This window comes from Xiphophorus maculatus, chromosome 1 (assembly GCF_002775205.1).
Source record: "Xiphophorus maculatus strain JP 163 A chromosome 1, X_maculatus-5.0-male, whole genome shotgun sequence".
Taxonomy (NCBI): domain Eukaryota; kingdom Metazoa; phylum Chordata; class Actinopteri; order Cyprinodontiformes; family Poeciliidae; genus Xiphophorus; species Xiphophorus maculatus.
In genome coordinates, this window is record NC_036443.1 from 27,675,436 (window position 1) to 27,692,306 (window position 16,871).

A 16,871-nucleotide genomic window follows, 5' to 3' on the forward strand; every position below is an offset into this window, starting at 1 on the left:
GAAGTGAGCTATGACAGCCTGCAGGCAACCTGGGGCCATGCATTCTTCTGCTTCCAGCTTTTTGAAAAATGTTGACATTTGATAAACAAGGGAGTAAGCCTGGCTTGATGTTCCTCCTTCCTTTGTTCCTCTTTACATCAGCACAGAAAGTCACATCTTTGCTTTGAAGCATAATGAACCCTTGCAAACGTTAGCTTGCAGCACTGAAAATCTCAGTAAACTGGATGTGTCACGGTGCTTTCAGTCATTCATTTAGGAAAGCAACACATGAATACAGTAATACCACACATTGAACTGTTAATGTTTGAAAAGCATTCTATAGTTGCAGTTAATTTAAAAATGTCAATACATGACTAAGGTCTCCTTTACATCTGATTGAAAAGTATTATGTTATCATAGAAAGTTTAAATAGAATAAAACAAAACTATCCTTTTTTGTCCTTTAGTGGGGGAATTAACATGTACCAGCAGCAAAGTGACAAGAAAATGGAAGCAAACATATTAAAAAAAAGATTAATATATCAAAACAAAACATAAAAGTTAGAGACTGTCCAGTAAGAGCAAATTTACAACACAAGAAAATAATACTGCGTACTTAATAAAAATAGCACACTCAGATTAAAAGAACTGAGTGCAACTGAGTAAGATAAAAATGCTAATTTGTGCAGGAAAAACATACAATTTACAAGAAATGAAAAACTGCAAGTAACAGCAGGGATGTAAACACTTGTGATTTTTTGGTATGAATAATTATAAATATGTAAAGTGCAATAGTTGTGCGTTTTTACAAAAGATTTATACTCCTTGATTTTCCCCATTTGTCACACCAAGTTCAATATGTTTTATTTGGATTTTGTGCTTGTAATATGACAAAACATAAAAAAATAACATTTCTAATGGTGTACATACAATTGATATTGTAGGATATAATTATTACCAGGACTTTATTTTCTCCTCCTCTCTGTATGTCCTTACAGTCTCCACACACACTCTCTCACACACAGTCAATGGTTCTGCTTGCATATTTGTCACCCAGAAACCTGGCTAAGTTTGCACTGTTCATGCAGTTTAGGTTTCATTCCTTCACACTTACTTTATCTGATCCCATCACACTTGAGAAACTTGAATGCACGTTTTTCTGTTTTTGTTTCACACTTACAGAAACACCCCAGCTAACAATGTGACTCTATCTTGATCAGATAGTATTACAAGTATACAATTAATAATTAACAAAAAAATAGTGAGGTGTTAATTAGTACAAGTATGTAGCGTCTCACCGCTGCTGCACTCAAAGTGACGTTAAAAGACAACAGAGTGTGAAGATAAAGAGGTGGAAGTCTTACAGTGCCTGAGGATCAAAGTATTCTTATCTCTTGAACTTTTTCCACAAATTTTCTGATCATTATCAGAAACCTTAATGTATTTCTTTAGTATTTTAAGCAACAGAGACAAAGTAGGGCATAACAAAAGCAAAAAGAGACATTTCTTTTTTATTTCTCTCAAATCAATTTCTGAAAAGCATATTTTGTACTTCCATTCTGACTCTGGAGTCACCTTTCATTGTAAGTACAGCTGCAACTCCTTTAAGTTGTGTTTCTACCAGCATTGCACATGTTGATGTTGCAATTTAACCCATTATTCTTTAACCCATTATTTGTTGTATGTAGATAAGCTTAAGTTAGATCATTCTAACTCAGTGCAGTGTTAGTTTTCCATGAAGCCCAAAAAGTTCAGTTTTGGTCTCATCTGACCACAACACCTTTTTCTACTAATTTACTTTGTCCCCTGCATGACTTGGCCAATAGTCTTGACTCTTTGCAGCTTCTTTGATTCCTACTTTCATTGGCCATGTCCCAGTAGGTTTGAAGTTCGTCCATACTCTGTGTACTTCCTGTCATCGGACTGAGTAGAGCTCCATGAAGTATTTACAAATGAGATAACTTCTGAGGGCAGTTGGTAGAAAGCAAATGAAATAAAGGCAAAATTGTCAAAAGGACAGAACATAATGCTCACATGCCTAACTCTAAATTTACAGTCTTTAATCACAAAAAGAAAATACAACAGGAAAAGATTTTTTTTTGTCCTTTGTCCAAAGAATACATTCATTCAGTTGTGAAACTTTCTTTTTAAAAAGAAATAGTGAATTACATATTCTATACTAACATTAGGTAACTGAGCTCCAAGAATGAATAAGTATTGTTTTAGCACTTAGCCTTTGGTACAGTAAACTTACATTCATCTCTTAGATTGTATTTAGTGTTCTGCAGTACAAAATATTTTAACCACTCTCTGGCAAGGTTTTTGATTTTACATAAAACATTATTTGGATTATTTATAATAAATCTGGAAAGAAAATACTTTTAAATCTAATTCGGGCAGGAGTTTGAATAATTTTGAGTTTAACTGCATGGCATTAACCTATCACTTTAAATATCTTTAAAGTTTATGACTAAAATGTGACCAAATCAAATCTAAACAAATAATCACATCACAAAAACATTGAATTATGGAATTTTTAAGTGGCTTGATCTCAAAACTGTCTTTACAGGCCAGCATGAACACCAGTTGCAACAAAGAAAAACCTACAATTATGTGCAGATTTATAGCATCCAATGCTCATCAGCAGCAAAAAGCTTTCTTAACACAATATTTGTGTTAATCGATTTATCTTTGTGTAAACTCAACAAAAACAACACAGAAATTATGCTTAATCTCAGCTAAAAAGCTAAATAAAAAAATTAAAAAATACAGCAAAAAGCATCTGCTTGTTTTGTTTTGCAAGGCCGGTGTTCCTGCTTTGACTCTTGACTGAATCTTTTATAAGTTGACTATCTTACCAGCTTATGTAGGTTAAACTTTGAGTCCTGATTAATAACGGCACTCTTGTTTGTAATTGGACTTGGAGGCAAGAAGACCATTATGCCTCAAAGCAGAATATTACCACACGTCTCTCTGTTTTGATTTTTATTTCATTGGTCTTAGTAATGTTACATAGACGAAAATGTTCAGAGTTCTTCTACCACTGCCTATATCAATATCCAGGTACGAAAGGTTGTAAATAAAGCAAAACAACTTGTGTTTGGAATTCCCCCAGCACTGCACTGTTGATGATCTTCATCATCACAAATCTTGTGATCTTTTTCAAATGGAATTTATAATTAGATCTCTAAAAATACTGAAAAAGTGGACATAAACATTTTTTTTTGTTTCTAGTAATGATCAAATTGACCAAACGAACATTTAGTTTCACTTGAAAGGAAATAATAGTCTGTGCCATATCACATTTGAAATACTGGTTACAAAAATATTACTCTTAAAGTTGTTTACTGTGTTGGAAACTTGAGTTACATTTCTTCAACCCTAGCAGTGACATTAGACTGCTTTTGTGGTATGAAGATGATGTTTTAATTGAAAATTTTAGGGTGATCCAGTGGAAAGAATAAAAAAATGCTTTAAAATAGTTTTCACCTGGTCTTCTTAACCAGGCGAAAGCGATGTTAACAATACTGTAATGTACAAATCTGCTCAGAAAAAGAACCCTAAACATACTCAGTTCTGGAAATAAGTTGGCAAAGTCTGGGGATTTTCTGTCTTATGATCAGACAATTACAAAAGATGTGTTTGACAGAAAAACAACCCAGCAGGGCACCAAATTACTAAACTAAAACATGACAGCATCATACCCGGGTTTTTACTTTGCTTTAGAAGGAACTTGGAATTTATTGAACTTAGGTATTGTTAAGAAAGAGGATCAATTAATTGCTAGCTTTGGACAAAACGTTTGGCTCTTTTCCTCTTTAATCTTCCGAGTCCTTGGCGAGTGACGCTCTACGTGCAGCGACGTGTAGCGACCGCGTGCTGCTAAAACGAAACAACAACAAAGCGTGTTGACGTCACAGATCACAGAGTTTAATCTCATACAAAGCAATCGACAACAAAGCTGCAGAGGAACAGAGATATGCATTTTCTCATAAAAATAAAAACACACACAAGGGGTAGACAGACAAACACAGAGACAGACAAAGGCGCCCACGTGGAGAAAAGATGAAAAAACTCTCCGTTTGCTTGCTGACCTGTACTTTTTAAATGAAAAAGGTGTTTCCCTATTTAATATATGCAGTCAAGGCGTTCTGCTCTTCGACCAATTAGAACTCCCTCAGGCCCCCAAGGAAAGTTGGGACTTCCTGATTTATAGCAAAGGTGTCTGTTTTTTATCTAAGCAGAGGGCGGACTACCCCGTGGTCATCTCTGCCTGATACGGAAGATCCCTGGCGCCAAACGTCCTAAGATGAGATTTCACAGACACCTGCGTAGCCCCCACTCCCACTGGAATGCAAATTTATTGCTCTGTTGTGTCAATAGGGAAGAAAAGGCCCTGCTTCCCCCATGCTCCACAGAAAACTGTTCCAAATAAAGTGTTGGCTATCCCTTTACACATGTCGTAAGATTAAGTGTATTTTAGCATTAAATAATCATTTTCCTTAGCAGTATCAGAAATACATCCAGGGCAATAACATGATATCTTCACCAGAAGAAAATGTAGGTTTTGGATGATCTTACCAGAATCAAGATCTAAATTTTGTTTAAAAAATCTGTGAAGTTGACTAAAGAGGGAAGGGAAGAAAAATCTCACAATCTGATAAATTTGTAAAACATTTGAAAAGTAAAGAAGCTAAATATTGGCATGAGGTAACGTGGGATGCTGAGAGATGCCTACCAACGGTGAGTTCTGAAGTTGAAATAAAATGTGATTCAGCATAGTATTAGTTTAAGGCTACAAGAAATTGTGTTACCAGGTGAAACTAAAATAACTAAAGTTTACTCATTCTTATTTTTCAATTGAATTACAAAAGATTCAATTACATCACAAAAAACCAACAAACAACAACAAAAAAACAGCCTTTTAAAAAAGGAGCCCTGGCAGTTTTTCACTTAAATGACACTTATTTACAGCATAGACCACAGCAGCAGCACAGCAGCCAAAAAGACTCAGATCCTTTCAAAAGAGAAAGAAACTTAAAAGAAATATAGAAAGCAATACTGTTTGAAATGTTAAGAGGCAAAAAAGCTACAATTCCTGTATTTGACTGGCTTACTAGTTATGTCATTCCATCTCTATATCAGTAAAATGTGTTTGGAGGGTGGCACCACCACACGGGCCAGCCAGAAACACCTACAGAGCAGATGACAGCACGTTTTTGTGTGATTTTCCTTTGGATTGCTGTACATTACATTCCAGCACTTTTAAAGGCCGTGTCTGCTTTCATCGTGTTTAATGTTTAAATCAGTCAGGTGCAATTCAAAGGCTTAGACAGCATTTGGGTCTTGCTGCCTTTTGACTTTATGCATGATGATAGGGTGTAAAATAATGAGGTAAAAGGACACGGCTTTCTCCTTTCAGAATAAAAACTTCCATGCTTGACAGTTTTTAAACACATTCCTCTCTTCTGCATTTCAACTGAATTGTTATTCTACCAGCTGTAATTGACAATTACCGCTCGGACAATTAATAAAAATAATCAAAATGTAGCTGTCATGGAAGATCAGAAAGAAATAGACTCTTTAGTGTAAATTTGAGAATTTGCAAGGAACTGATTGACGTTTTTTAATGACCCACATGTTATTTTAAAACTAAATCCCACTCTGGTCAAAAAGCGAAGATGTCAGAACATAGCTTACTAAAAAAAATCCAGTTTTTCTATTTATAATTGCAACAGATAAAAAAAAATGAACCAAAAATGAAAGAAGGGTAAATATTCCCGATAATAATGATTAGATAAAATTCAATGCAGAATTGTATGACCAAAGTGCATTAATCTGTAGAATGTCTGCCTGACCCATATGAACATTTACCTTGATAGTCCCTCTGCATGCAGCCATTTTAATGGCAGGAAATGTCGCAGTCCTAATTAAAAGTACACCTGTGGCTTCCTGCCCACAGTGGGATACCCTCTCTGCCTCTGTGCTCCAATATACCAGGCCAATGCCCAGTTTGTCTGAGTGCCAGTCGACAAAGGACTTAATTTGCACTTACATGTTTGCATGTGAGGGATTTTTGGCTGGGAGAACACACTGGACTACGACTAGTGCAAAAAATGATTCAGGATGTTTGATGTCATTTGAAAATGGGACTTGAAAGACCTATCTTCTGGGTCTTTCATGTCCCAAAAAATGGGAAATGCCCACGTGAGGAAACTGTTGTCTCAACTTCAACGTCAAAGGCTGAGAGGTATGAAAAATAAAGTTACGCTAAAGAGAGAAGAGTTTAGCACTATTTTATCAATCAGTCATGAGAGAATTTTTAATGCATATTTGATCTGGTCCAAATTCAGCTTTAGAAATTCAAATGTTTTAGCAACATGTAAACATCATTTGGCTTTTCACATGAAGGGTAAACCACAAAAAGCCACTGCTTGAGAAGCTGGTTGTCCAATCAGATTAATTGAAAGCTCAGGGGAAGGAATGATGTCTTAGACACTAAGAGAACCTTTACATTGAATCCTGAATCATCCAGATGTTTTACCCAAAATGAAGGAAAAAAAAAAACCCATACGCTTCGACTTGATAGGATGCAAATTTGTGCATTTGCCCGAGGCTTTAGGGAGAAAGTAATTAAGTAAAGGTCCCTTTGTCTTCGGAAGACTTTTTTAAATTTATTTCATCGTTGGATAAGAGGTCTATCTGTCAAGAGGAAAACTTTCATGTACCATTGAGTGTGATGATTTTTTCTAATCTCTTGTTCTTCCAGACATTTTCCTTAAAAGTTTTCCGGTGCAACCAGGGGAGCTGAAGGACAAACTGTTCATTATTAATGAGGAAGATGGCGGTTTGTCTGATGAGCACATCACCTCTCTGAGAAGGTATGACTTTGTGCCAAAAGCAGTGCTAATTTGTATTCAAACCCTAGTTTTTTTGCATAATAAGCAAAAGTTGAGAGTCAAATGACCTTATGTGCCCTAGTCTGAGTGTGTTTGATACTTGGTTGAGTGGGTGTAAACAAAACTAGCAGCTCAACAAACACCCAAGAAGGTATGCAGGTGTGAGATATCCAGGATGATGTGAAACAGGAAGAACCAGAACCAGAACCAGATGGTGAACAGGAGACACAGTTTACACAGCAGCCTTCACAATCTTCTAATACTAAAAATAAGCTTTTATCAGAGTGGCTTACTACTAAAAGTTTCATTTCTGGTTATTTGCGGAGATGGAAACTATTGACTTGCCCCCAGGAGTAAGGCACTGAAAGGAGGTAGAACACTTCCTGGCTCTTACCTGCAGTTTACTCCGTAGCTTGGGAAGTTTCCCTCCTGGAAGGCAAAAGTTATCTAAGGTACTCTGCTGTGGTGGATTTATTTATTCTATGAAAACGTAATATATATTTTAATGCGCTCTGGCATAGACCCGAGGAAAGAACCACTCCCAATAGGTGCTGCAATATTAATGGACACTGCTGTTCTCCAGCGGCACGGTGGAAGACGTTTCTCTTTGAGAAGAGAATCCCTTTAGTTTTGGGGTCAGAACGTTCAGAAATGACAGGAGAAGGAACTCCAAATGAGAGTTCAGATTCAGTGCCAGAGAGTAGATGGTGGCTCCAATCAGCGTCTTGCTGCTTAATAGAAGCTGAGAAAAACCATCAACCCAACTTGGTTCTGAATCATTTCTCAAGGCCATTGTAATACAATCCAATAGCTTCAAAGGGGTCATGTGGCTGTATAGAGGAACAAAATTCAAAAAGGAAAATACGGAATTTCCATTTATTGTCTCTTTTATTTTTGTAAATATATTTTCCTAAACAAGTGTTTATCCCAACTATTTACTGATAATCTAAAACAGAATTAAAATCGCAGCAGTTTCCCAAACTGTTAAAAACTCTGGTTATTTCTAACATTAACCTGGATGAAAATATGCTTTAAATCTGATGCATCTTTGCGTTTTATTGGTTATATAAAACCAATAAACAGGTGGGTTTTTAATCTAGACTAAAAACCCACCTGTTTAGGATTGTATTTGAAACGTAATCAATTACAAATTTATTGAAGGAACTTTACTTAATGTCGTGTTTTGATTGTTGATTCTATGTTGCATTGTGTTTCTGTGTTTGATATGATGTAAAGCACTTTGAAATGCCTTGCTGCTGAAATGTGCTATACAAATAAAATTTGATTGATTGATTGATTACGGTATATACATTATCCTAATATTTGGGAATCTATTTTATGCTTAACATGTAAGTCTTTTCAAACTAAATATGAGTAACAGTGTTCAGACAGTCTAAAAATGTCTAAAAGCATGGCACATTCCCATCATACAACCGTTTTGTAGAACAAAGCGGAAATTCAGGAGTGCCTCATATGAATATCCAAAACCTGTTTGTTCTGTGAATTCAACAGAGGTGTGACCAAGTCACTGTGTTGCAAGTCTCAAGTAAGTCTCAAGTCTCTGTCCTCAAGTCCGAGTCAAGTCTCAAGTCAGGAACCTTTAATTTCAAGTCATTTCGAGTCATTTTTATTTTATTTTTTTTAATAATTTGCAATTATACATAAAATTCAAATATTAGACCATTTGTTCTTTTTAAAATATGTATTTGAGGTTCATTTGTGATCCTCTTATTCATCTGGTATTCTTCAAATCTGTCAGAAGTAAACAGATGTCAGAAAATAAATTACAGCCTTTCATGAATTACATTTGACTTCAGTTTACTCCTTCTATTCATAAATAAACATCAACACTACAACAATCATAGTTTTCAAAAAATGAAATAAGTATAAATGAAGTTATCACAAGTAAACTCGGGAAGGTCTGGTGCATTTATTTTTCTGCTTTTATTTCTATGTATGTTAGTTTCAGTCCTCCGTAAATATGGGACAGATATTCTAAACACAAAATTTATTTGGGACAGTCACTGTATTTGGTCTTTTTTTTTTTCCCAGCAAAGCTATACTAATTGGAAATGGGTTCTGTGCGACATGTGACAGTCACGCCGGTCAGTGCATTAAGTCAAAAACAGTTGACTTAATGCACTGACTGCAGTAAACAATATATTGTCAATATAATTTCCCAACGTAGATGTCTTCAAATACACCAACCATCCTTAGATGATACTAGACCCGCTCATCATCATGATGGGACAGAGAGACTCTGTTCCCTGTGTTCAGGTCCAGAATCTGCTTTCTGTTCCGGAGCCCCGCTCACTATCCACCGGCTTCCTGAGCTAACACGGTGCACATTATTTGTGGAGGCATTTGAAGGACCAGATTTATGGTAAATAATCACCAATTTAACCCGGAGTACACATGCTAACACGAAGTTAGCTAAAGTCAGCTATCTTACAGCAAAAGAAAAGCGCCACCTACCGATCTTTGTGAAGCTTCAAATGCCGGACAAAGTTGGACGTCGTGGCATCTCCATCCGATATTCTCTTCTTGCATGTTTTACAAGTTGCAGTTCGTTTTTTAGTCGAAAGTTCATAACCTACGTAGCCAAAAGAAATTACTCGCGGAAGCATATTCGAGCGGTTATTTCGTATTTCGTTCCCTGAGCTCTGTAGCTTTGCCGCGTTTTTTTAAACGTCCAAATCCTGTTAATTTGATTGGTTGTGCTGCAGCTACGTACACATACATACTTACATAAGGAGAGAGGAAAACCATAGTGACGGTCTGCGCATATTGATACGGAATGAGTGACATTAATTAATGACGCCACTTTATAAATAATGTGTTTTAAATTTTAAGACTTTGAGTAAAAAATATCAAGTCTTTTCAACTAAACAGCTTCAAGTCGAGTCAAGTCCCAAGTCAATGGCATGAAAGTCAAAGTCAAGTCCGAGTCTTTGAGCATTTTTTCAAGTCAAGTCTCAAATCGTGATTTTAACGACTCGAGTCTGACTCGAGTCCAAGTCATGTGACTCGAGTCCCCACCTCTGGAATTCAACCCTTTAAAACTCGAAGTGGATTTCACAAAATGAATAAATAAAAAGTCTAAATATCTTTGAAATTCAACCAACTCCCCTGTGAAAGCATAACCCAGCCACCAGACAAAATTCTGAAAAATTCCACCAAAGTGGGTGGAGCCAAGAGACACCGAGGGGCAAGACCAAGTGTGTGTGTGTGAATTAAGGAAATTTACACAAAAATGTCACAATTTGCATAGAAACATGTAGAAAGCTCCCTTAAGGATACTTTCTCTGCAAATAAATTGATTTGATGTGTCTTTAAGATTCCATTCAAACTGAAAAGTGTTTGTTTTTATTTTTAAGGTACGTCCCCACTTTGGAGGATGTGGAAATGTATAAATCCCACAAGGGTCCAGTTTCAGAGCTGCATATTGTGGACCGGTACATGATGGAGGTACTGTTTACTGTTTTACAGATGTGGGGACTAAAAGGAAGTAAACATGTCTTGACTCATGTATTTCTCAGTAAATATCTTAGGCCACAAATCAAGTTTTGTGCAATAAACTGGAGTGACAAATTGAAGAAATATTAAACACATGACGAAAACAAGAACTGAAAGGGAATGAAAATCACAGAGCTCTGTCAACATTTGGAAAGCAATCCTGCCTTCTGTCAATGCAATTGAATTAATCAGCTGATCTAGTTCTAATTGACAGTCCGGAGCAAGCCTTCTCATCAGCAAAGATCATAAAGCAAACGTGCATGGTTAGGAAATAACTCTATTAAGATCTTCACAACCTTATCATTTAAAATACACTGGCTAAAACATTGATTACAGATGTATTTCTAAACTTCTGACTGTTCCAGAAGTTTAGAACAGTCTTTTTTTTTAACAAATATTTTTTTTGTGGCCAAAAAAAATATTTTTTGGCCGCAATATTTAAGTAGAAACAATATAATTTCATCACAAACCAGGTGACAACAAAGTGTTCGTCACAACATTTCTGACTAAGGAGCAAAGCACTGATCAGAAAAGGTCACTTACAAAGAAACTGGGAAAGCAGGTGCGGTTGTTTCAAATAAACAAAAACACAGTAATGTACTGAATGCCATGACTTCTATTTGTATTCATTTCAAAAAGACTCCGCCGATGAAGTTTGTTCAAGGTTTCATTTATTTTGATCAATCGATAAAAAACATGTATCCTCATGTATCCTCATCCTCAAACACCTTCATGATCCAAGCAAACATATAAGTGTTGACGTTAAGCAATCCATGCAACTTTTCTATTCGGTAGGAGTCTACGGCTATGTTTGATGTTTTTCATTGATCCATTTCAATTCCCTTTATTCTAGATGAATTAATGGACATGTGTTAGCATGTCTTTGTTTTACTTTATCTGAAGGTATGCTGACATTGCATGTGGTTTTCATGTCAGCAGCCCAATTCTGTCAAATTTTACATATTGAGAAAAAATTTTAATGTGGTCATTAATTTTACCCCCATTTATTTCAACTCATATTGAATAAAGATGCAAACTTGTCACAGAAACTTGAAAAAGTTAATTCCCAAAACTTTCTTATTGTAACACGGCTTTTCTGCCTTACTTAGTATTATGATTACTGCAATTAAGGCAGAAAGCCTTTTCTGTAGGAACACTTTTTGAATCTATTCACCTGCCTCCTCATTCACACAGTGGGCGTTATGACAAGCTCCATTTGGTAATCACCTTCCAGGAAAGCAGATCAACTGGACTGCATGTGGAAGATTAGTGGAGAGATAGCAGATGATAAAGCTGCCGAGAAATATCCGACACCTGACATAAGGGCTGTCAAATGCAGAAAATGGGTTTAGTCTTTATGGAGATCTGTTGTAGATTGGAGTGGAATTCCAATTGGGTACATACAGTTTAGGTCTCATGATTTATAAACTGGTTTTATTTGTTAGTTCCATGCCAGAAAACAGTTTTAAAAGAGGTAGGGCAGCAATTGCAACAATAGAGGGAAATGATGAAGTGGGAAATTGCCTTAAAATGGAGAACTTTGAACCAGCTTGTTTGAATTTGTGTCAAAGTTTGTTGGGAACAGATCAGTTCTGTACCTGCCCCTTTCTACTCTATTACCAGTCCTTTGTAATGTGTGCAGTATGGGGTTTAAGTTTCTTTCTTTGAAAAATGCATAAATACATCTCAAGAAGGAGATGACACCTGAAATCAGGAGAAGTTGTTGTAAAACCTCTCATGAAATTTTCTGCCTTAATGTTCACTTTTATAAGAACATCAAAAGTCTAAGAAGAGTCTGGCTAAAAACAGTTCATTTCTGTTTTTGTTGACAGCCTGGAAATCCCCTGCTTATCTTCTTTCGACAACAATAAACACGGAATTTGCTTTTGTACCAAATCATGACCACAACCTGATAAATATCTATTTACAACGCCTCTTGAAGGTATTCATACATCATTTTATTATGAAACAACCACAAACTTCAGTGTATTCTACTGGGAATTTTAAGACAAAATATTGCATAATATATTCTTGCTTGCACAGTTGTACACCAATGAACTCTGTTTACTAATAAAGTGACTTCTGAAGGCACCAGATTGAAATTAGGGGTATCATAGTGAAGGGGATGCAAACACCAAACGTTGTTTATTTTCTACATGTATGGGTTTGTTTTATAAAGTGCAAATGTCATTAAATATACTAAAATTAAAAGTGGAATTTGTTTCAAACATGGAGATCTGTTCTCTTTGTTAACTAAGTTGCATGTAGAACTTCAAAAGAAAAAACAAGTCGTTTGTCTGTGCAACATATTTTGTATGTAAAGAACAAAAATGTCCCAGTCATAGGCCTAACATTAAATCTTTACAAAATAATCAATGTTAGGGTACATCCCCACTTAAACTCCACTTTGCACACATTGCAAAGGACTGGTTATCTTTATAAAAGATTTAATGTTTGGAATTTCAATGAAGGAAATCTTTGTGATTTATATTGTACTGGATCATAAAATCTGGCAGCTGGAATGTTTCCACAGTCTGATTGAAAGAGTATGTTTGCTTTCACTATCTGCTAAACAAAAACATATTATTTTGGGGGTCTTTCACCACAGGGTATGAAAAATAACACATGAAAACTTGTTCCTCTTTTCTAGCTCAAATGCATCCTCATCCAACAGAGAAATAACCTGCAGAGTTTTAGCCCTAATGGAAATTGTGCTGTTATCTGTCTCACAATTCTACCTAAATATTATATAATTGGAATTGTTTCATTCCATAATTGCCCTATGTCACACTGTATGTGTGGTGCACTGAAATTAAAATCCATGTAAATTAAGTGTATAGTAATTGTTAACGTTGTGCTGACAAAACAAAACCTCAGAAAAAGTTAAACACCTGAAGGTGTGATTTCACTACAGAATGTTTCTCATGTGTGAACATGTTTCCATTCTGCAGATGTTTAAATACATAGCAGCTATCTTTACAGTTACGATGAAAAGTAATTACACCTTATTTGAATTAAAAGGTTTAACATATCACAAAGTGATAAAAATCTGGTCCTAAGCAAAAAAACAAAACACAACTATTTCTCTTTATTGAAATCCTACATAGACTGAGCCATTGTCCAGTCAAAGCCCAATTGACCCAGTTGAAGTAGATTCTTCATTTTCTACTATTCTGTTGTAGATTTGCTGTTGAATGTAGGATTATTGACCCAGTTTGAATTAAGGTTCTGCTGTTGGCTGAAATATGTATAAGTTCACTAACTACAAAAGAAGTTAGTGAATCATTACTCCTCCACTACTGTGCTTGACAAAATGGTGCTGTTTATTATGAGCCAACATCAATATGCAGCATGGACAAATCAGCGGTCCATCACAGGGATGGAGGTTAAATGTAAATAACGAAAAACACACACTGAGGCATAAAATTCAATTACTTTGAAAGGTTGTCATTTGTTTTCTCAGACTGCACATTGTTCAAATCAGGAATATTAAATGTCTTAGAAAGTATAGCATGAGCAGGATAATGCTGCTTCTGTATGAGGAGGAATTCACAATTAAATATAGCTGCAAAAAAATAAAAATCCAGATGATTACATGGCTGGGATTTCCAGCTCCAATCCTAATGTCTTTCCCTAAGTATCTGTCAGACAAACTGCCCTTTGGCTTTGGGGAGATGATATGTGAGCATCAACCGGATGGTCTGACAGTGTGGAGCGATTTATTAGAGGTTAGCTCAGACACAAAGGTCAAGCCGGCGGCCCAGCCAATCGTTTCAAAGTGTCAAGCTTTCAGTTTGTCTGTTAAATCAGGCTGTTAACAGACCTGCTGCACAGCAGGAATGGGCTGAAAAAACGTGTGTAAATTGCTTCAGCAGCTGTTTTAGATCTTTTGGAATAATCACATGGAAATGGGTTGTCTGATGGTATGATAATTGGACTCTTCCCCATGCACTCATTAGCCTTACGTTTTTTCTCTGCTGCAGATGTGCAACGTCTCCTACCTGAGCACGCAACTCGACCTGCTTTTGACGCTGAGAGAGCTCCCGATCAGCATGAAAGACCTGCAGCCTGTGAGTTCACTTCATCATCCAGAGTCAAATCTTTGACTACTGTAAATCCCATTTCCTCATTCCTTGACAGCTAATGCAGGTAGTGTTTAAAATATCCTATTGCATGCTGTCAGGAGGCTGATTTCTACTACATAAACAAATGAATATGCTGGTATGCATTGATTTGTGGCATGAATTCTGCAGCAGATGTAGAAATGTATTACTTTTTATGCTGGTTGAAGAACAAAAACATAAAGCCAAGAGTATTTTAAAGATTTAAAAAAATCTTCAGTTAATTTACATTTTCAATAATGTGTTGAAAGTAACAAGATAATAAAATATTGTCAGAAAGCTAAATTATTTCAGTAATTCAATAAAAAAAAATCTAATAAATTGCATAGGCTCATTACATACAGAGTTATGGATTTCAAGTGTTGTTGTGAATTTTGATGATTGCATTTCCAGCTAATAAAAACCCAGCATTCCGCTTCTTAAAGAATGTGAACATATGACATGTAGTTGGAAGATGATGGCGTGGCGAGTTTTGTAAGGATTTCTCAAACTTATTCGCATGTGACTTGCGTTTTTTGTTTAATGGAAACATCTAAATTGCAAAACTGTATTTTTTTCAACATTAGCAGAACATTGCTAAAGTGTAACACATTTGCAATGGAAACCCTTCTACTGTTGCTTTAGGCGTGCCCCTAAGCTCACCTGAATTGTTTGGTCTGGTGTCTCTCCTCTTCCTTTTGACAACAACTTTCAGGTTCAGGTCTGGCCAGTTAGCCAGCCAATCAAACACAGTGATACTATTGTTATTAAAGCAGGGTGGCAGGTGCCAAGTCCAGTAGGAAAATGAAAGCAGCATCTTTATTGGCTCCTGAACTCATCAGTGATTGTGGAAAATTCACACTGAACCTCAAACAGCTTTGATTGTGAGCCTCTTCACTCTTCCTGACTGTGGGACTTTGATTTCCTTATTACACCAATTCATCTTTAATTCTTTGACTGGAAATGCTCAGATGTCAAAATGTTAGATACATATTACAAAGAGTTTTAGTAACTTATCTGGGTTATTGTACAGATAAATACCACGTCTCTCTTGTTTATTGCTTGTTGAGAAGAACACAGTCAAACACCAGTAGCCATTATTGAAACAAAGTCTATAACAAGAAAGAAACATCTGAAATGATGCATTCAGAATAAGTTAGCTGGGGAAGTATTAACATTTGAGAATACATTTAGAAATTTTACCCATTCATAAAAACAAATATGTTTTTATGAGCTAGATTCCTCTTTCTGTTTGGTCCTTTCCTGCAACAGTTTCTAAGGACACCTGACCCCTTAGAAATGCTTGGCAGAAGGCTAAAAATGAGGAGCTACTGGTGAAACGGGACTCAGCTTTAAGGGTAAAACAAGCAGGAGATGCTTTAGATTCAGATCTGCACAGCAGCTGTAGGTGAAAATTAAAACGTCTTTCTCCTCAGCAAATACACCCACCCACACAAAGCTCATTTATTCCCTAATGCAAACCTTAATTATGACTTTATAAATGGCTACAAGTAAAAAAAAAGAACATTTGTGGTTGAAATTATTACATGAAAGCTTTTCTTCTAACTTTGATTTTTATGTTTGAAGGGGTCATTTAAGCATATGTTTTTGTTCTGTTCGCTGGTTAATAGTCTTGAAAATAAAAAGGTATGAGAGGCACTTTCAGACACTTCTGTGATCAAAAAGAAAATATAGATCTTAATCAAATCAGGTTCAATTGTTCAAAAGTGCTTTATGCTCAATGAAAACCCACTCTGGAGTTTTAACTGTGGGAAACGTGTAAACTTTCACTTTTGTCTGCAAACTTCTGCTCCGTAGTCAAGTAAAGACTTAAATTAATCCAGGTAGAGTGAAATAAAAAGTTACAACTGAAACATATTCCTTTATATTCTTTAAAACAAAATATTTTAGCCCTGTTCAATAGGAGTATACAAACATTCCAAGTTTATCATTAGTCAAAGTAATCTTTAACATTCTCATAGTGGGTTGTTGTTATTGGCATTGGGGTCCGCAGGCTGTGAAGATATTGCAGTCACACAAAAATACCTCCCAGCTCCTGCGTTTTTATTTTTTATTTGATTCTCAAAAGCTTTTGTTTCTTTCTGCTCTGCTGATTCAGTCCTAATCTCCTGTCTGCTAACCGCCTGAAAATGAAGAGAAACAGCGGATAAGAGTGATGGCACTGTGATCCATTCACTGCAATACTAATTTTTCTTTGTCTTACACACAGAGACAAACATATTGTGTGCCGGGAAGATGACTCGAGAAGAAAGATTAGCAATTTCATTAAGTTTCAATTTACTCCTGGCTCCTTGCTCCTGTTGTTGTTTTCTTTCTCCTCCCTCAGATTTATTTGAGAAAGGTCACTCAATCTTAAG

General features: G+C 36.0%; 1 protein-coding gene across 1 annotated transcript in view; it reads left to right on the forward strand.

Moving 5' to 3' along the window:
- Positions 1–16,871, forward strand: part of LOC111609883 (formin-like protein 13) — a 44,120-nt gene that overhangs the window by 7,546 nt on the left and 19,703 nt on the right. The window contains exons 9-11 of the mRNA XM_023340892.1: positions 6,748–6,859; positions 10,255–10,345; positions 14,377–14,463. Coding sequence (XP_023196660.1) covers positions 6,748–6,859; positions 10,255–10,345; positions 14,377–14,463 — 290 coding nt within the window. The remainder of the gene's footprint in view (positions 1–6,747; positions 6,860–10,254; positions 10,346–14,376; positions 14,464–16,871) is intronic.